The following is a 21,957-nucleotide window of genomic DNA, read 5'->3' on the forward strand; positions in this document are numbered from 1 at the left end:
TACTAGTAATAGAGAGTACTAGTAAATATTTTGCACCAAGTCCCAGAACATTTTTATAAATTAAATGTATTTTCACTATAATGTTTTAAGCACATTGTTCTCCTGTTTCTCCATGGAAATAATGACGATAGAGTTTACCTACCCTAAGGATATTAAACAACAGCTAAGACTAAAGATTTGGTACAACAATGTATTAGCTTCAGAAAATAGTGTTATAAACATGTAAACATTTGGATATATCTCCAATCCAAGTCATTTAAAATAGGAGCAGGGGCCAGGGATTTAGCTCAGTGGCACTACACCTGCCTTGCAAGCACAAGGTCCTGAGTTTGATCCCTGGTACCAGGAAAAAAAAATTTTAAATAGGTGCATAGTGACTATCCAAGAAGCAGAACATTTTCCCCCTATCTCATATCTGATGATGAGAGATTGCCACAATTGTTGTGGCAATAACGATATTTTATGAACAGAAATGGGAAGGTTCTCTTAAAAAAGAAAGATAATTCAGATTACAAGTGATTATGGGCCCAGGGCAGAATGGCTCATCAATAGCATAAATACAAACTCAGCCACAGTAAAAAATATGACCCAAGAATCACTTTTAATAAGTCCACTCTCTTTTCCTCTAAAAATTTATTTACTTAAATGCTTACAACTAGAATATGTCCACCTATGGCTTGTGTGGTTATAAGGCCATTTGAAGAAATTTACAGAAAACTAAAATTACTTCATATTATTAGTAGATATATTATGCTTGTGTAGAAATATTATATATATCATACAAACAAAAAAGCCTGACATGATTTGAAACAAACTATAAAGAGTAATTACCTCTTGAAAATCAGATTTGTAGGTTGAGGGGTACTTTCACACTTTATCTTATGCACTTCTGTTTGCTTTTACATTGGATATGTATTTCATCTGTCACTTTTTAATATTTTTTTGGTACCGGGGATCGAACTCGGGACCTTGTGCTTGCGAGGCAGGCATCAGAACCACTGAGCTAAATCCCCGGCCCCAACTTTTTAATATTAATAAGTAAATACCTTATTAATGCCAGGAATAGGGAGTAGGGAAACTTGTCAATGCAAAAGAAAGCCCATGGGGCCAGAACCCAAGCCTATAAGAGATCCATCTATTATGCCTTTTGATCCTTATTTACACTTTCAGTTTCTCATACCAGAGAAACTATTCGGTATTTACACATGTGTCCTATTTATTTCACTTAAGAGTATCTCCTCAATGTGCATCCATAGAGCTAGTTTGAAATAGGAAGAAAAGGTCCAAAAGGGAAGGGGAAATTGGAGGGGTTGGGGAAAGAAAAGAAGGGAGTGGAATTAATATGAGAAAAGGAAAAAATAGAAACAAAATATTTGTAAATAGGGAGGGGTGGAGGGGTTGAAGGGAGAGCAAGGGAATGGGGAAAATATAAGAACCAAGGTATATTATGTAAAGGTACAAATTTCCAATGATGAATGTCTTTATACTGTATACCTAAAATGTACTGATAAATTTTATTTTTTAAAAAAGAGATCCATCTGGAGATCAGTGATTCCACAACAGAAGAGGGGTTACAGGTAGTAATGATGAAAGAGGAAGAAAGGGCCCAAAAATGAGAGGAAAGGACCTCAAGACACACTTAACTTGTTTGGTCTTTTTATTAGTTTGTCAAACTCAGTAAAGCTCTAAATTTTAGTACATTGTTTTTAAATTACTATTCTCAAGAGACAGTGCAGACCTATATGAATTGTTGTAGATAGATAGATAGATAGATAGATAGATAGATAGATAGATAGATATTCCTAGAGACAGTAAGATGTTTTCTATACTTTTTCCAGACTCAATCCATATTTACTGTACACATTGAACATTTTCCCACATAGAAAAATAAGATGGGAAACAAGTAGGGACATTCTATGTGTATGTTGTTAACTTCTAAAGCGATATTCAAATGAATGAAACAATAAAAAGTGGATTTAGATTTATAAGAAAAAATTGATACTTACTTGGTTTTCTGCTGAATTCTTCGGGTTAGCACCTACAAACGTAACTTCAACAACTTCTCCCTGGAAATAAAAATTCATTTGGTAAGTTCTAATGAAAGAGTTTTTTGTTGTACTCAAACTTTGGCATTATCTATTATATGTTTTAGGATTCTTGGTCACTGAGTAGATTCCATTCTATATGATCAAGTAATACCTTCTAAGAGCATCAGAGAAAATGCCCTTCCAACAATGAACACAGAAATGTGGAGCCAGAGAAAAAAATTTTGTAAATTCAGATGTAGATGAAGATCTAAAGCTATAGTTTACATCTGTGATAGGGCATTGAAACTGATTCTTTAGCCCTTGAAATTGTCTTCCATCTCCCTCCCATACACATATAAGAGATAGACTGAATCAAATAAGGTCAAGCTAGACTTTTCATTGGATGACATATTTATATTTATGCAAAACACAGCATCTGGTTGTACACTATCATCCCACTTGAAATAACTAAAACACTAGACAAAATATGTATTAAACAATGGTTTTAAAGAAAATAGGCATTGCCAGTGATTTAGCTCAGTGGTTCTGCTGCCTGCCTTGCAAGTGCAAGGTCCCAAATTCGATACCCGTATCCAAAAAAGAAAATAGGCATTGTGAAATGAAAGACAATGATCACTGAGTGGTAGAAGATAAAGAAGATTAGCCCTACAATCACCCCAACTTAATGCCTTCAGATAATTTATAGGCTATGGAAAAAATTTTAAAAGGGGCAGAATTCAGTCCATGTCAGATATTTATCTATGCTGAGGATGTGGAAGATGGAATCTATGAAAGTTAAACAGTCTTTGAGTTACTTTAGAGTACAAAGAAGTGAGTACCATAGAGAGCAGAGTTCTAAGAGCAAGAACTAGAAACTTGTAAAGGGCTCTGCTCAACCCTACATGCATACAAGGGAGTTACTCAAAGCCAGGAAAGGAATCACTGAACAGAATTCGAGGGAATAATCCCCAGGTTCATATGGAGTTGTGGAAGGCTCCTGTTCCTGTCTACCAGAGGGGAAAATCTCTTAATTCAAAAGAGCTTTACTTTTGTGTGTGTGTGTGTGTGTGTGTGTGTGTGTGTGTGTGTGTGTCGTTGGGGAAAGAAGAAGACCATCCTAGACTAAAAATTGCTCTGGCCCTGCTTACAAAGCTTAGTAATTGGTTAAAAACAGCAGGTATAAGCAAGAAGACTAAAGTTAGCTCTTTGAAGACAAAAATTACCAAAGTCAGGAAGAAAAAAGCAGCATTGTTATCAACGCTACATAAATTAAGAGCATTAGGAGGGAATGTTATAAATAAGAAATGGTATATTATGCCAACAAATTATATAGCATATATGAAATGGGAAAATTCTTAGAGAGATGGAAATTCCTAGAAATATACAAATTACTATAAAGACAAGTTAAATTCCAAGAAAGACACATAATGGACTCAAAGAATAAAAATTTAAATAGGCATATAACCAGTAAAGACATTTAATTAAGGGCCAAGGATTTAGCTCAGTGGTTTCGCTGCCTGCTGTTTAAGCACAAGGACCCGAGTTCGATCCCCAGTAGCAAAGAAAAAAAAAACAAATCAGAATACCCTATCTTGTTCCTGATTTTAAAAACAAATAAAACAAACAAAAAAAAGAAATTTAATTAAAAGAAATTAAATTGATAATTAAAAATTTTCCATAAAGAAAACTCAGATATATTTTTGCAAATAAATCTGATCAACTATTTAAAGAAGTTAGAATACAAATACTTTGAAAAATTGTTTAGAAGATAAAAAAGGAAACACTTCCCAGCTCATGCTTTACAATTTTTATGTTTTAAATCAAGAATGTCTCACCAAAATCTCATGCACTCAGAATGTGGGGCTTGTGTAGGGTGACTAGGTCATGGGGAAATCATTGAGCTCATCCACTGGTGTGTTCAGCAGCTGACTTGCTGTTAGGAGGGATGGTCTGGTCAGAAGAGGTAGATCACTGTGAGCATGACCTGGAAGGATATATCTTCCTCCCTGGCTCCTTCTGAAACAGATTAGGGCATGCCAAGGCTGGCTGGGAAGTAAGTGTGACCTATTACTTATAAAATCCCAGGACACTGTGCCGAACAGTTAGTTCCCAAAGCCCTGAATATGGACTTCTTGCAAGAATTTCAGCAAGTTTTTGATAGAATGCCCTAGACCTGACATCAGCCTGAGGAGTAGATTATATAAAAAGAGACAGTCACCATTAAGCACTAGTTCTTGTGCCTCTTCATAATAGTCCGCCCTTATGCTGTAGGATATACTTTTTTCCTACTTTTACTTAGCCTAAACTCACTCTGCAGAGTCTATTTCTTTTTCTACCTTTAATAAAACTTTTTTGCACTTGTCTTGACCAATTCTTTGCTCAACAAATGACCTAGAAACCACCTCCAGAAGAAGACTCTAGCACCCCAAAACCTGGTGTCATAGCCACCATGGCTTAGCCAGCTAAGAGAGTAGGTAAGGCCTTTGGGCACATTTTTTTGTTTTTTCTTCTGTGTTTTCTTTTTCTCTCAGCCACAGGAGGCCTGCAGGCCTACTTGAAGTTTATCTTTCCTTTTCTTCTTTTTCTTGTTTGCAGTCACTTTGGGTACAAGTTAAATAGCCAGAGAAACTGTTATTATGCCTTTCTGTCCTCTCATTTCTGTTCTCCATGATACTTTGCTCACTTTCTCACTGTTTTAGGAAAAGATAGCTGTTGGTAACTTGGCAGCCTGCCTGATTAGCTGCCTACCCCAGTTCATTCATTTTTATTCCCAAAGTCTCATCTGTGCTTTTCTCCTAGATGGCTATTTCTTTCTCAGGGCATGATCTTAGTCAGGGCTGCCATATTGTCTTGTCACATGTTGGGTACCATCTTGTCTTGTCATGTTGCTGGCCACTGTTTGGGGTCAGCCACTGCCATGTTAGTTTCTAGACCCTTCATTGTTTTTTCTAACAAAATGCAGGTTATTTAGAACCATATGCCTGATAGCCTAAGCAAAACAAAAGCACAGCCAGCAAAGCTTAATTCAAGAGACTGTGAGTCCTTCTTAGGATTTTTAAAGGGGTTTTTTTTGCCATTTCTACTACCTAAACAAAATACCAAAGCTTTTATTATGGAGTAAATGCAAGAGATATTGTTTCCCAAGTGGCTCCACTCTGCTTAAGTAGAGCAATTAAGAGGCACAACCCCTTCTCCCTAAGGAGTGAGAACCCCATATGGAGACAAAAGCTCTTCAGTAGGGCTTTCTTCCTTGCTTCTATGAAAGACACCCTAAACTCTGACAGAGATATCTGTCTAGTAAATACCTGAGTCTCACAAGGGATACTCTGAACTCATGAGGTCTTCTCATTCTGCATGGGATGACATTTTAAGGACCCAAGACCTAGTTGTCTCTTTCTATAGGCCCACAAATAAGCCATGGGAAACCTCTTAAACCATACCCCACATATTCCATTGACTTTGCCCCTCACCCATATCCTTGATCAGTGGGAGGTTTGACACTGCCGATTTAAAAAGGAATAATTTCTCTGCTATTGCAACATGGTTTGGGCTCAACATGAACTAGGAAGTGCCAAGAGATGGGTATGGGATGGCAGTTAAAATTATGAGACTATTTTTTTTAGTTAAATTGTTTCTACTTAAAACATAGAAGGTGAAATGAAATCCCTTATGTTCAGGCTTTTGTGACCCTTTATCTCAAGAAAAGCCCAGAAAGTATGGTATTTAGAGTGGTCCCGAAGGAAGAGAGAGATATCCTTGATGATCCTGTCCTCAGATCCCCCATCTGTTTCTCAGGAGATATGGGTCTCTCCCATCTGTTTAATAAAGAAACTTCAGATGTGGCCCCAAATACCTATGACTCAACTGCTGAACATGGCTTTTTCTGTGTTCAACAATCGGGATCTAAAGGTGGGTCAAAAGAGAAAAGGCTAAAATTATATCTGTAACAATTGGTAATGCTTAAAATTCACCTAAATTGTCTAACAGAAAAGCCAAGGACAACTGAGGTCCATGGTTTAAGTGCAAGAAATCTGGACACTGGGCACACTACTACATCAATCCACTGCCTGCTCTGAATGTGAGGCACCCAATGTGCCTGACTCCTGGGACTAGAGGGTTGACTGCCCCTGCACCAGAGAGGGGCTAGGCTAGCCAACTCTCTTATCCTACTCTGAAGAGAACCAAGAGAACCTAGAATGCCCCATCCACTGATATTACCATCTCCTATGAGGAACCCTGGATAATACTGAGTATCGTAGATAAGCAAATTCAATTACTTCATTCAGTTTTGACTTTCTTCTCTGGAAAATCCTCTAGATCTATATCCATAGCTGGGATCAAATGGTTCTCTAGCTGGAGATTCTTTACTCCTGCTCTGATATGTCAGCTTGAAAGACAAATGCTGAACCATGAGTTTATTACTGTCCCATAGTGTCCTACTCCCTTTCTAGGAAGAGATTTACTAGCAAAATTAAGGGAAATTCTCAAATTCCAACAAGAGGGCAAAATGGATTTTACCTGTTGGGACTATGCCAGGTCTCTCTGACCTAATTAGTCAACAGGTAGATCTTGCTGAATAATATAATAAAATACCTGACTTAAGAAAACACTTCTTCCTCTACATATAAGAAAAGAGAGGAACTGCTTTGGGTGTCCTGACCCAAAGGTAAGACAAGAACTCTGCTCAGTGGCATACTTTTCAAAAAGTTGGATAGAGTGTCTGCTGGATGGGCACCCTGGCTGAGAGCAGCAACAGCTACAGCAATGCTAATAGAGGAAGCTGCAAAATGAACTTTAGAACAGAAACTAGAAGTCCTGACTCCCCATCAGGTAAGAGCAATCCTTGAAACCAAAGATTATTTGTGGTTAACAAGGGAATGGCTTGCCAAGTCTCAGGCCATGCTCTTAGTCACCCCTGAGGTTATTACAAAACTTGCAGTACTCTTATTCCTACCTCTTTGATGTCTACAAGCTGAGACATTAGTCAGTCTTGTGAACAAGTCATCTCCCAGAGCTGTGCAAACAGGCAAGACATCAATGACCTGCCCCTCCAAGACCCAGAAGATGTGTAATTCACTAAAGAAAGTAGCTTTGTCCAAGAAGGACACTGAAAGGCAAGTTGTGCAGTTGTCAGTTCACAACAGGACATTGAAGCAAAACAACTTTCCCCAGGGACCTCTGCTCAAAGAGTACAGCTCATAGCTTTTACTCCAGCATTGATATAAAGAAAAGGGAAGAAGCTACAGTGGTACCTTGGTTCACAAACTTAATTCTTCTCATAATTCTGATCACAAACCAAGTTGGATTAGAACTGAATCAAATTCAATGGTTAGGTACAATGTTGACCTTATGGGGACATTGATTTGGTTCTCATCCAATTCAATTTACAACCAGAATCATGGAAAGAATTAAATTTGTGAACCAAGGTACCACTATACAGATGCAGAGAGGGGGGAGGGGGCTCCAAATATGCCTTTCTGGTGCTACATATTCATGTAGCAATCTGGAAAGAAGACACTTGTTAGTAAGCAATCATCTATAAAACAAGCAGGAAATTCTACAATTCTTAGAAGTAGTCTATCTTCCCAACAGGTCGATCATGGTAAGGGATTCCAAATAGACATGTCTAAAATCTCCTTGGGAAATCAAAAGGCTCATAGAGAGGCAAGAAGGGCAGCTCTACAGCCACTAAAGACCTTACCTTATTCCCAATTCCTGAGGAAGCATTCTGGTCCTTCCTCAAGGGATGCAGTGACAAGCCATAAAAATACTATATGGGAAATGGTCACTAGAATTTTCACAGGAATAAGAAGAAAGCTATTCCTGAGAACCTCTGGAAGTCTAAAGGCTCCTCTTCAGAAAGCAAGACTCTAGTATTGCACCAGGGGCAGATAAATACAGCCTCGAGTGACCCTAATTCACCACAGCTTAAATGGGCACCTGTATTGGGGCTCCTATTTGTAATTTGATCCATTATGTGGGTAATCTTGCTAAGGTTATGGCTCTTGGGCTCTCGATAATTTATCTAACCTCCCTCTTCGCCATACTTGTTCTCCACAAGAAGTATGGAGGTCTGACCTGGTCCTCATATTTGGGTTCTACATCCCCAAATAAGAGTAAAGTTACTTTCTTTCTCCCATCAAATAGCTCAATAATCATTCTTTTCTCATACTCTTCTGAGAGGGTTTTTTTTTCTTAAACCCAGCCAGTGAGCCACAACAGCTCAAGGTAGTTGGAGAGCACTTAATCTCCAGTAGGTATGGTCCACGTCCTAGAGAAGCCTATGGCAGACAGACCTCTATTCCCTCAGTACCCCATAAAGACTTATGGAGATGTGTGTCTCTCAGGAGGAAATGAGACAGGAGATTAGTGGTCACAAAGCTGGCTGAGGAAGTAGATATGACCTATTAATTACAAAATCCTAGGACAGATGACCAGAACAGTTCCCCTAAGCCCTATACATAGGCTTCTCATGAGAACTTGAGTAGGTTTTCCTAGTATGGCCCAGGCAAGTTGTCAGTCTGAGGACTGAGTGATACCAAAAGAGACCACACTGAGTTTTCATCACTGTGTTTTCTTTTGCATGGATGGCCTGACCTCATGCTGTAGGGTGTACTTCTTTTTCTATTTTTACTTGGCCAAACTTGCTCTTGCAGAGCCAGTTTATTTTCCTACCTCTAATAAAACTTTGCTATTGCTTACACTTGTGTTGACCAATTATTTGATCAAGACATAAAGAACCTAGAAACCACCTCCAAAAGGAGACTCCAGCACCCCAAAAAACCTGCAAAGATATTTTAAGGCAATAGAGACAGAAACCATAAAAAAAAACCTTAAAGAATCTTAAGAACAAGGCTTGCTCCTTCCTCCCTATGCCCCTCTGCTATGCTATTTTGGCTTAGAGCCAGCCAACCATGGACTGAGAACATGAGCCAAAATAAACCTCTCCTCCTCTAGGTTGTAGCTGTTGGATATTGTGTCCCAACAACGAGAAAGTGACTAAGGTAGAAATGCTGATGCCAAAGACAACATGTGAAAAGAAAATTACAAATATCCCTCATAGACATGGGTGTAAAACTTAGTAGTGCATTAGAAATCAGATTAAGCAACATAAGAAACCATTAACATCAAAACTAAAGGGTATTTATTTAATAACTGAGTCAAGAAAATATTCCATATTAGTAGAGTTAAAAGACAAAAAAAAAACAAAACACTTGATCATCTCAACAACACAGAGAAGTACTTGCAAAAGCCCAATACCTGGTGGCCAGGGATTTAGCTCAGTGGTTCTGCTGCCTGCCTTACAAGCACAAAGATCTGAGTTCGATCCCTGGTACCAAAAAAAACCAAAAAACCCAATACCGACTTCCAACCAAAGCTCTCGACATACTAGGTATAAAAAAGAACTATCACAACCATCTACAAAAACCTTAAGGCCTCATATTGAATGCAGTAACATTAAATAGTTCCCTCCTAGGATCACAAAACAAGGCAAAGGTTTCCAGACTCACAACTTCTATTAAACACTCTATTGAAGGTTCTAGACTATTCAATGAGGGAAAAAAAGACATTAAAAAATACAGAAAAGAATAAATAAACCAATTTTTATTTGTAGATGATATAGTATATATTGAAATTCCTGAGGAATACATACTAAATCAACAATACCACCTATTAGAACTAATAAATGATTTAGTAAGGTTACAAGACTGAAGATGAACATAAAATATACTGATACAGATATTGTTTTATTTCTAGCTTTTTTTGCTTTTTTTTTTTTTGGTGCTGGGGATCGAACTTGGGACCTTGTGCTTTCGAGGCAAGTTGCGGAACCACTGAGCTAAATTCCCAGCCCCATTTCTAGCTTTTTTTAACTCTTGATTAAAAGACATCTCTCAGCTCCAGCAAATGGGTCTTTGACCATCTATTTAAGAAAATGAATAATTTATATTTTAGTAATTCAATTGTAAACAATTACCCCCCAAAAAAGTATTTCCTATTCTTATTACTTTTGCAGAGTCTCTGCAAAGATAAGAACTGTCAAAATTATCATTGCTAAACATAGTCTATGGCAGTGATGGTGAACCTTTTAGAACTTTCAGTGATAACAAATAGTCAGCTGTGGCACACGTGCCACAGGTTCACCACCACTGGTTTATGGTATGATAAGAAGGTGGTGACATTAAACAACATCCTCTCCTTCACCTCCCAAAACAAGTCTTTGAAGTATTTTAAGATCTCTCTCTGAGGCTTACCACTCTGTATTCAGGTTTCACTGGCTCCAGGACATCCCCAAAGTTTCTGCCTATTGGTGCTCTATCCACAATATTAGGGATAAGTGGGGCTATCAAATGTTTGAAAACTGGAGGCTCAGGACCACTGCTCATGTTGGCTACTGTGTCCTGAAATAGAAAGCATTTGCCTAAAGAAAGCACAACATAAAGCCAAATACCCTTTTCCCAGACCTCCACTCCCAGAAATGTCTTCATTAAAAGAAGCAAAAACTGCACACATACACACCTGCACACACATGCATGCATGCATACACATACATATGCAATCCAAGAGCTAGTAGCCTTTAACAAATGTGAGGAGAACCTGGCTAAAATGAAACTCCAGATATCCACAGTTTAAACTTTTGTCTTTAGAAGACAGTTTTGGTGAGAGGCAGCTGTTTTATTCCCATTGGAAAGATAGCCCAGGGATCAGAGAGCAAGCTCAGATGCTACGTATGTTTAGATTCTGAGACAGGAACTTTTTAACTATGTGACTTTGGATAAGGTCTTGACACATAATAAGCTTTTATAACATGACCCTGGCATTATCTACTGAATTTATAAAAGGTATTGAGACCCTTTCACCCAGAGTAGTACTGAGTCCTTCCCCATCCTTTTCTGTGCTAAAGAATATAACAAATGCATTTTTATTTAAAATTTAAGATCAGCCTACATCTTGTCTGATTTAAATCAGCTTTCCACAAAATTTGCCACTTTATCAGTGTCATCAAAATGCAAATCTCAATCTTTAAATAGCCCTTGATACATATTTAATGTCTTTTTAGGCTCACATTATATAGTTAATCTTTGCTACAGCATATGGGATAGGTAGGTATTGTAATTCTCACTTTGCAAATGAGAAAATATACTTGGAGATATTCAGTTGTTTTTTCAAGATCACATAGCTAGTCTTAAAATACATGACCATAGGGCCAGGGATTTAGCTCAGTGGTGCCACCGCCTGCCTTACAAGCACAAGGTCCCAAGTTCGATCCCCAGTACCAAAAAAAAGTAAAAAGATATATGACCATAAAGTAGACCATGAAACAAAGGGAACATAGTTGCTTTCACTAAATATCATTTTCTTTTTTTTTTTTTTTTTGGTACCGGGGATCAAACTCGGGACCTTGCACCACTTGTGTGGCAGGTGCCAGAACCACTGAGCTAAATCCCCAACTAAATATCATTTTCTATGAAAAATACAGACCTAAAACTGAGGAGAACACTATGATAAAATAATGGTCATTTAAAATATGCGCAAAGTAAACATGCTATACTGAAATCTGAATCATGCAATCAGTGACAAATGGTGGAGGCTTATGAAATTGCTAATATTCAAATTATTTCACCTAGAGGACAGAAATTTCATCTATTTCAATCCAATGCATTCAAGATCTTTCTTTGAAAGGGATTTATTGTACTTTCTGGGTCATAATTATTTTTTCAGCTTTTACCAAGGCTTATGTGTTATTATATAAAGATCTGTTTACTAAGCTCTTAATGCTGCTTGTTAGCTAATCTGAAATCATAGCTGCAGCTTCAAAAGTAACCATACTCCAAAAGGAAGATTTCTAAAGTGAAGCTTCTTTAAATCAAATAAGTGTGTGTATAGTTTTTTCAGGTAGATGGTATGTGTGCATTCCAAGGCAATATTCTATTTCATCAAATCTAAGCCTCCATTTATTAAAACAACTTATATTATTTTTGGACCAAGAAAATAAAAATGTTATTAATTATAATAGTAAAACTCCTCTGGCTAGAAGATGCACTCTAATTCCAGAGATGTCGTAATATGGACAACTGACATCCTAAAATTGCTGACCTACTCAACTCTTGAAGTGAGTGGAGAGACGTATGAAGATTAGAGAACAATGGTTCAACTTCCAGGTATAATTTGGTGAGCCTGATCACTTACCATCTTCCAGCCTTTCTGCTCATCTGAAAAATGAGGGAAAATAGTATCTCCTTACTTCATATGATGTGTGTGAGGAAAGTGGCCACAACTAAAGGATGTTGACTGACTGCAGCTATGCTTTCAGAGGTCATTTCTATAGCTGGTTACTAGAGAAGTTTCTCTGATTGTGTAGAGTACAAGGATGTTGACCTACTCCAAATTTTGTTAATAGTAAAATTTCACTTTTTCTTAGAGATGTTAGTAGCTTTAATTTTTGTAGAAGTCTCTGGTTCTTTAATATAAAAATTGTCAAAAAAATTTAATATGAAAATTGTCCAAATATTGAAAATGTGAGTCTTAAGGTTTTCTTTTGCTTCCTCTGTGCCTCCTCACCCTGAGATAAACAGGCAGAAACACAGGCAGACATACATGCAATACTGGATTACCGTAGCAATGGCCTTAGTAAGAGCTCTGAAGAGCTGGATGTAAGCCGACAGAGTGTGTGGTCCATAAATAGTAGATGCTGCCTCATATCGCTGAGCCTGTAGGAGAAGCAGAGAGGTATAAGTGATTCTGAGATTTTAATTCATTTACAGAGGTGTAGCATTTTAGGCAAGGGTGAAAACTGGACGTTTCGTGTAAGCCAGCATAATCTTTGATATTAGTTATAAGAAAAGAGAGTGGGCATTTCCATTTACCATGCAAAATAAATGGTTCCCATCAGCTACTTGTTAAATGCAACAGATTGTCTTTGCTTGCACTATTTAGGCTGTCTCTCCAATTAATAGGAAAAAGGGTGATATCTCCTCAGTTTCTGTCTGTTAAGTACTTGTAATATAAAACAATTTATTTGGGGGCATAAATTAGGAGAAAAAAGTCCTAATAACTCCTGGATAAATGGTGTTGATGATACTCTCTGCAGAAATTTAACCCATCATAGAGATATGAAAACAGAGCCAAATGTACCTCTTTTTACCTGAACTCCGCGGAACCCTCAGTCATCCAATCTAAAAATGCACTCATCACTCCAACATACCTGCATTCCCTGATACATTCTGCAGCCCAGTGAATGCCACCCTTCCACTGTCACAGGGGGATCAGGTGGTAGTCATTTTAGACAGTGCTTTCTCTCTCACCCTACATCCTATCATTCTCCACATCTTGTCATTCTCCCTCCTTGAAAATCCTTGTCCATGTTCCTCTGTCTCTACTTCCCTTACCTTTGTTCAAACCCTTATCTGTAACCCAGATGTTACTATATAGCTTCTTAATTAGTTCTGTCTCTACACATTCCCTTCAATTCATTTTCCTCATGGCCTAGTGAACTTTCTAAATCACAAAGTGGATCAAAGTACTCCCCTGCTTTGACTCCTAGTGCAGTTCCCCTAAGCCTTTCTTATTAAGTCAAAGCTCTGAGGCATAGGATATAAGACTCCATCAGCTAAGCTCTGCCTCTTACTCTCTTATCTTGCCATCACCCTCATCATACTTATTTCATGGTACTCAACTAATCACAATCCACCAATGTGCTGAGTCTGCCCCTCCTGATCACTGATGTGTAGTCCCCTCTATATAAGGCATCTTCCTAATTTTTACTTGTTTGACTTACCCTCACATGTTCTCAGATAGAACTCAGATAGATCTTACCTCTATCTGAACATCTCCCAGTCCTTGTCCTCAAATACTCAGTCCAATCTAGTACTTTGTCACCTTGTTTTCACATCACCTGTGCATGCCTTACACAAAATGCAATCATTTGGTTTTTTTTTTTCTTTTTCTATTAAATTCACTTCTAGCGGTATGGGGTTAGGGGCAATCTTTACATTGTTATGCTCCAAAATGTGACTAGCACAGTGTCTGTCACAACACATATCTGTTGACTTAATTAATGAGTTAATAGTAATCTCTGCAGGAGCATATCCCTAGACTAGGAGATGAGATATTAGGGGTTCCTATCCTTGTCTGTGCCATGGCCACCTTTGGCAGGCTCCTGAGACCTATAGCCCTCTCTCAGATTCATTAATAAAATTCATTAATAAAATTCAAAATAAAATCGATGAGAGTGACAAAGGAAACCAATTAAATGAAATGCATTTATCAGACTGTTACAAACCAATTTAGTGATATAATGATATACATGCTTCTTTATTGTGCTATTTGATAATAAGACTTACTACTGTGATTTCAAAATAATAAAAATAAAAGATATTCTCAGATCTGCAATAACTGTATGTTATATTAAAATATCTGTTAGTTCAATCCCCGGTACCAAAAATAAATAAATAAAATAAAATATCTGTGGTTCTTACTGGTGACAAAGTCAGAGGTACTGCTAATATTATTGTTGTTTCCTACATTCATAGTTGAAGGAAATGCTAAATAATAGAAAGTAGTGGGAAAAAAGAATGCAATTTTTCCTACCCTAGTTTGCCTCAGTTAAGAACTCATATTCAACAGTGCTTTTGTTAGGCTGAAGCATGGGGCCCAAAGGTCTCTGAGGTACAGTCTTATTCCCTAGCCAGGGACTACTGGAAGGCGGCAGAACCATTAAAAAGTGGGCCTTGTGAGAAGACTTCAAGCCATTGAGGACATGTCCTTGAAGGGAATAGTGGGTTCCAGCCACTTCCTCTTTCTCTTATCTGCTTCCTGCATATGAGGTGAATCACTTTGCTTCACCACACATTCCCCCTATTTTCATCCAAAACCCTAACCAGAGACCAGAAAGGAGTGTGTCTACCAATCATGAATTGAAATGTCCAAAGTAGTGAGCCAAAATAAACCTTTTTCTCTTTATAAGGCTATTATCTGAGGAATTTCAGTCAAACCAAGAGAAGGCAGCAGGACAGATTTCACTTCTAGTGTCTGAATATTTGCCAAGGGGTCACTGTATGTCTGTTCATGGACTGCCATGATATAACAGCTGGTAATTAGAAAACATTAACTGTGGGACTCCAGACTGTTGTCATGTGTTTAACCACTATTGTTAAAAAGTACAAGGGAGGCCACTTGGTTCTCTCTTGCATGGATGACCCATCCTCACAATGTAGGGTGTACTTCTTTTCCTACTTTTACTTGACCCAAACTCACTCTGCAGAGCCTGTTCCTTTTCCAACCTTTAATAAAACTTTTCTGTCATTAAAAAAGAAAGTACCTGTGTTGCTTTCTTAACTGTTTATAAACAAAGAAGCAATGCCATCCACAAATCTCTCCAAAATTCTCTAGGACTTTGTTTCTTGTGGATACAATAATACTCTGCTTCCACATATAGTGTAAGGATTACTTAAGATTACATTTGCAAAGTGCTTAAATGGTGCATCCAATTAATCAGGTACTGTCAGTAGGAGTTTTCCCAAGTTCTATAGAGGCTTAGTCACAAGATTATGAGTAGTTATCTGTATGCCATGGCCTACGCTTATTACCAATGTCTCTGACAAAATTATTGTTTTGAGGAAAGATGGAAATCAGACTAGAATTCTGACCTGAACTTGGGAATTATGAACCTGGAAATCCCAGACACAAGCTCTGGCTTAACTATTCTCATATATTCCCCATTAAAATAAAATCATCTTTCAGAAAAATAATTGAGAAAAATCTATGAAGCATTCAGTTGACATATTAGTCTTGGCCAAGGTGTAATTCATTTAAATGATGAGAACACTTTTACTTTACCTGGTATTCTTCATAAGTGGTAATGTAATGTGTGTAAACATTGCATAGACCTGAAATTGCAACAGTTATATCCTTCATCCCATATGATGCAAATTCCTAGGAGGGAAGAGTAGAGCCCAGTAAAATTCCTCATCATCTTAAACTTATTATCACCCCAATTATATTTAAGGCACAACCACTGATGTGAATTATTAGTTTAAGATGTTTCTCTGAACAAAATTTTCCCAATATCAAAACCACCAAGAAAGGCAGAGGTATCAGAGTTCTTGATGAAAAGTTATAGGCAAAACTCTGCACTACATTTGGGCATGTCAATAGATCTATGAACATCTTAATAATCACATTAGCAGATATAGAGGCTTAGTAAAATCGGGGCTGAGGATTTAGCTCAGTGGTTCCGGTGCCTGCCTCACAAGTGCAAGGTCCCGAGTTTGATCCCCAGTACCAAAAAAAAAAAAAGAAAGAAAGAGACTTAGTAAAATCAATTTTGAGAGATCTGAAAATCAACTTTCTAAAAAATATAAGTGAATATTACCCAACCCAAATAGTTATTTCCAGTTCCATGTAACAAGATATTTGTTTATATGTCATTATAGAACTGTTTTTAATACTTCCTACATATAAAGAAAATCATAGATACACATAATACAAAGAACTCCAAAAGTGAGATACAATTTATACTATGGCTTATATCTAGATGTCCCCCAAAAGGTGGTGCTTTTGGAAAAGGAGTGGACGATGAGGGTGACTTGTTGTTAGGAGGCGGGGCCTGGGGGGGAGGCAGGTCCCTAGGGACGTACTCTGGAAGGTATATGTTCCTCCCTGGCTCTGTTCACCTCTCTTTCTGCTTCCTGGCTTCCAGCCACAATGTGAGCAACTTTTCTTCCGCTACACCTCTCTGCCATGCTGTCATGCCTTTGAGCCAGGGGACTACGGGCTAAAAACATGAACCAAAATATTTCTTTAAGTTGTGAGTGTCAAGTATTGTATCCCAGCAACAAGAAAGTGACTAAGACATTTGATGTACAGTGTTCACAGACTTTCAGATTAGCAATTGGAGATTATTTATTAGCTAATCCATAAAACCATTATCAATTCTTAAATCATTTATCCATAAATACCAATAAAATATTTTTAACCTGACAATAATTCCCTTATGTTTTAAAATCTGTTAATTACACAAACGATATTTAATATTCACCTCTACCCATTAATTTGAAGAAGTATGGAACTCTAGAAAAATTTATGAAATTACTCAGAATTTAAAAGATATCAGATCATAGAGATAGATGGGGAATGAATATGTAGCTATTTCATTTAATATTTAACATACCTTCTGAATTGCTTCTCGAAGTCTTCGTCCAGACATAGTCCTAAATCAAGAAAACAAAATCATATAAATGTTTTTTTATTTGTAATATATGAAAATATACAAAAAGACTTGTAGTGAAAGTCAAGAAAACAGAACTATGTAAATGTTTTCTATTTAGAATGTATGTAAGTATACAAAAAGACTGGTAGTAAAAGCCAAAAAGTTACCCTGGATCATCACATAATAGTAAAACTATAGGAAATGAATGACAAAGCAAAGCTAAAATTCAGGGGTACGTTTTATTTTTTTTCCTGTCTGCCCTATTTACAAAACAAATTCTAAACTGAAAACAGTCAATTTGATCAAAGAAAGAAAACAGAATCTGTGAATGTTATTAGCAAAAGATTATCATGATTTTTTTCCATTCATTGATTCAACAAAATATATCAGTTGAGTCTTTGTTAATAAGAGCTGAGGCACAGAAAAAGTGTACTATGGTTCCAACCAACGAAGAACTTGCCATTTCATTCATATATTTAACCCTTCAATTAAACACTGAGCATTTCCCATATACCAGGCCTATTTCTAGTTGCTAATGATTCAGGAATATGGAGCTTATAGTCTAGGGAGCAGAGATGGTCAACAAGCAAATTTAAAAGTGAGATGACCAGAAATGATAACCAGGGTAAGGATGACAGGGAATGGCGATGATCGTTGAGGTAACAATGTTCACAGTGATGCTGATCGGGGCGTTGGTGGTAGTGGTACTTGTGGGTGAGGACTGTTTTATATAGTGTGATAAGGACTGGCATCCCTGTTAGAGATTTGAGAAAAGGACTGAAGGAATAAAGTACTGGGTAATTGGAAGGAATGTGTTCCACACAAAAGGAACCATCACTTCAAAGGCCCTGTGTCAAGAGCATTCCTAGTGAGTCTAGGCAGCCTTGGGTGGCTGAAGCATGAGCAAGGGCAATTAGTAAGAAGTCAGGTCAGAGAATATGCTTAGTAATAGGTCGTGTAGGAAATCACAGTATGGTGTAATGATTTAAGGATTTACCTGGAATGAGATGGGGAGCTATTGGATGGTTTTGAGTGAGGAAGTGACATAATTTGACATATGTTTTAAAGGAATTAATTTGGCTATAGTTGGGGGATATACTACAGAAAATTAAGGGAGAAATGAAGCAGAGAACATAGTATATTGTAATAATCTGAGTGAGAGATAAGGGTGACTTAGACCATGGAGAAAATAATAGAAAGTGTTGGGTATACATATTTATAGTGGCACAGTTTGTAAAATAGCTAAAGCTTGGAAGCAGCCCAAGTGCTCATCAACTGGAAACTGGAAGTTTTTTTATAAAATGGAGTACTATTTAGCCATAAAGAATAAAAAACTAGAGTCACTTATAGCTAAATGGATGCATATCGAGGCCATAATCTTAAGTGAAATAAATAAGACACACATGTGTAAATACCAAATGGTTTCTCTGGTGTGAGAAACTGATAGTGTAAATAAGAGTTAAAATGATTAAAATGAATAATAGATAATTTGAAATAGGAAAAAAGGTCCAAAGACGTAGAGGTGAAGGGAGGGGAAGGGGAAAGGAAAGAAGGGAAAGGAAGAATTATGAGAAAAGAAAAAAAAATGGACATGATGTCTATGTAAATAGGGAAAGGTGGAGGGGGTGAGGGGTGCACAAGTAATGGGGAAAAAATAAGAACCAAGATACATCACGTATAGGTACAAGCACCCAACGATAAATGTAAATGAATTGTATACCTAAAATGTACCAATAAGAGAACTTAAGCAAAAAAAAAAAAAAAAAGAAAGAAAGAAAGAAAAGAAACTGTTGGGTATTTACAGAATGCACAGAATTTTCTGAAAGAGGGAAAAAGAAAAAACAGATAATTCAAGGAAGATTCCAAGATATAGGGCCTAAACAACTGGAAAGACATAAAATTTCTACTTACTGAGGTGGGAAAGACTGTATAAGAAGTTTCAAACATTATTCCATGTTTTCAACTCCCAAATTAATTGCTGTGAGCACTTATATTTTAAAGATATTTCATGTCTTTCAAATGACATAAAAATTCATGGCATTATTTTATTTTATGGTACATTCACAAATGTTTATATTTTCCTTAGGTTACAAATCAATAATAGACATAGAGAGACTTATTTTTCAGAGAACTCACCAAAAGTGGGTAAAAATATTTGTCATTATTTTCAAATGTAAGTACAGTAGGATATCAAGGGTTCAGTACAGAATTATATTCCCATATGAATTAATTCCAAAAGAAACATAAAATAAACATTTTTAAACTGAGAAATAAAAAGAACTTACGTAAACTCTCCAGGGACAGCAGCTATGGCCAAAGACCCAAGAGTAATAATTTGAACATCAACAATATCTGGATGCCAGGGATGAGGTCTTGATATCTAAGAACCAAAACAAGAAAACTGTGTCTATGGACAGACACAGATCTAAAAGCTTGGGGGGGGGGGGTTATCCTATTGTGGTATTTATTTCCAATTTATGATGAGGTACCAAATATACTATATGGGCATTATATAGTCCTGGTCATAACATGTAAATTTCAAATGCTAATGCATCATTAACCTGGCCTTATCAGTGAAATTTTTGGTGAATTTGTCATTATGGAATCACAATGTTGTTAACAAACAACCAAGGGTTCTCCTAGAGCAGTGATAGTGAACCTTTTAGAGCTTTCAATGATAACAAATAGCCCACTGCAGCACACATGCTATAAGTTTGTCACCACTCTCCTAGACTATTATGAGTGACTTTTTATATACCATGAATAAGGAAGGCCATTTAGAATAGTTTAATGTAATGATTTTTGTTTTCAGTGTAATAGCACCTTAATTTTACAGTTCCCACGTCTTGCACCTTGCTTTCCAAGGTTTCTCCAAGAAAATCTACCTTTTTCCATATTTAAATTAGTGTTAAATAATATATCCCTCCATCCCTTCCTTTCCTCTTTCTTCTCTAATAATTTTAATAGGATATTTTTTAAATCTTAAGAATTTTAATAGACAATTAGGAAGAAATCTATTTTTAAAATGCTTCTACCTGAACAATCCATATTTCTATGAATACTGAAATAATATCATTTAGAATGTAAAAATATATGTTCCAAAGAAGATTGCTTTATTTCATTAATAATGTTACCTAAAGTGTGAAAGAACTGAGACATGGACATTGAGACATTCTGTGCAGAGTATTTTCCTGAGGCCAACATAAATGAATTGTGAATAAGATAAATATTATCCTATTCTTCCTTTCCCACTCTTCTGCTTCATTTATTTCTCAAAAGTGCAATAAGGCAAATCTGTATATTTTTCTTTTTATTTTTTATTGCATATTATATTATATTGTAAATTATATATATTTATTATATTATTATTTTATATATTGCATGTTTATTATATTATTATATTACATTTTATTATATTAGTATATGTTTATGGTACACAATGTTTACATTCCTTGTGGACAATTTTTAAAAAGGAATTAAGATGTGTATGTACATGTATCAATTCTCCCCCAACCTGCTCCCTCCATTCTGGTTTCACTTATATGAGAAACCCAAAGTATAAATAAAAGATAATAGGAAATGGGGAGATATGTCTTTCTCAAGGGGGAGAGGGATCAAGAGATGGAGGCCAAAGAAGGGGAGAGAAAAGGGATAAAAAAGGAATTGCAATGTGTTACATACATGTACCAACTCCACACAAAGAATGTAAACATTATGTATCACAAACATGTATTAAAAAATAAGAGGATTAAGAAATAAGTATATTTTATAATCATAATTCTAAGTCCTTAGAGTTCGACTCATAGGATTCATTTAGTATTGAAAGTTTTAGGTGGGAATACATGAAGTCCTCAGTTAATTTCACTATGATAATGAAGATGCATTACCTCTCCAGTGTGAAGAAGGATTGGCTTTGGTTTATGACACTCATTGATTTCTTGAGATGGTCTGCCAAGGAGCTGGTTCCGAAGGGATTCCCAAAATGGATCTGTTTCTGTTGTCCCTATTAGAAATATTACGATTACTATGATTTTTTTGAAATAACCCTCTGAAAAAAAACATTACTTAGACAAATATTGTACAAAAATCATTTAGAAGTTTTACAAATTTCATTAAGATTGTTGTTCAATAATCTCAAATTGTGTGAATAATAAAGGGGGCAGGGCAGAGGAAGGGGCTTCCAGGCCTCCATAGCACTGCTCCCAGCACAGAGGAAGGGGCTTCCAGGCTGCCGAACTACCATTTCGAGCATGGAGGAAGGGCCTTCTGCATGACTGTACCATCGCTCCCAGCTCAGAGGAGGTGAGCTGCACAGGCATTGACAGCACACACACCCTGGCCCCACTTTGAAATGGGAACACATGTAAATAAGTCTCAAAATCAGACTTCCAGATCACTTACAGCAACCCCAAAGGGAAATGAGATGGAGCACTCTGATACTCAACAACCTGGACTCCCTGAATTGGCAACAAAAGAGGACCTGGAAAAAATGAAATGAGAAAGAATTTCTCAGATAACAGCAGAGATTGTGCTCATAGTGCAAGACATGATGAATAAATCTAGAGAGAAGCAAGAGGAGCTGAGGAACATGATGGAATCCCAACAAAGGAAACAAATGGAATACAGAAAACAGATGCAAACAGATTTCCAAGAGATTAAAAACTCCATTGAAAGTCTACACAACAGAATGACCCAATGTGAGGGCAAAATTTCAGATAT

General features: G+C 36.8%; 1 protein-coding gene across 6 annotated transcripts in view; it reads right to left on the reverse strand.

The window, feature by feature from the left end:
* Asah2 (N-acylsphingosine amidohydrolase 2) overlaps positions 1-21,957 on the reverse strand; it is a 144,641-nt gene that overhangs the window by 20,006 nt on the left and 102,678 nt on the right. For 5 of the 6 annotated variants that reach the window (XM_021239109.2, XM_021239112.2, XM_021239110.2 and 2 more), the window contains exons 14-20: positions 21,126-21,241; positions 19,524-19,618; positions 17,200-17,239; positions 15,867-15,962; positions 12,644-12,739; positions 10,283-10,429; positions 2,007-2,066 (exon numbers count right to left, since the gene is read on the reverse strand). In XM_021239109.2, coding sequence (XP_021094768.1) covers positions 2,007-2,066; positions 10,283-10,429; positions 12,644-12,739; positions 15,867-15,962; positions 17,200-17,239; positions 19,524-19,618; positions 21,126-21,241 — 650 coding nt within the window. The remainder of the gene's footprint in view (positions 1-2,006; positions 2,067-10,282; positions 10,430-12,643; positions 12,740-15,866; positions 15,963-17,199; positions 17,240-19,523; positions 19,619-21,125; positions 21,242-21,957) is intronic. The other variant, XM_087184857.1, reaches the window with a different exon arrangement.

This window comes from Heterocephalus glaber, unplaced genomic scaffold (assembly GCF_053883595.1).
Source record: "Heterocephalus glaber isolate CG9 unplaced genomic scaffold, H.glaber_assembly_v1.0 deba00001497, whole genome shotgun sequence".
Taxonomy (NCBI): Eukaryota; Metazoa; Chordata; class Mammalia; order Rodentia; family Bathyergidae; genus Heterocephalus; species Heterocephalus glaber.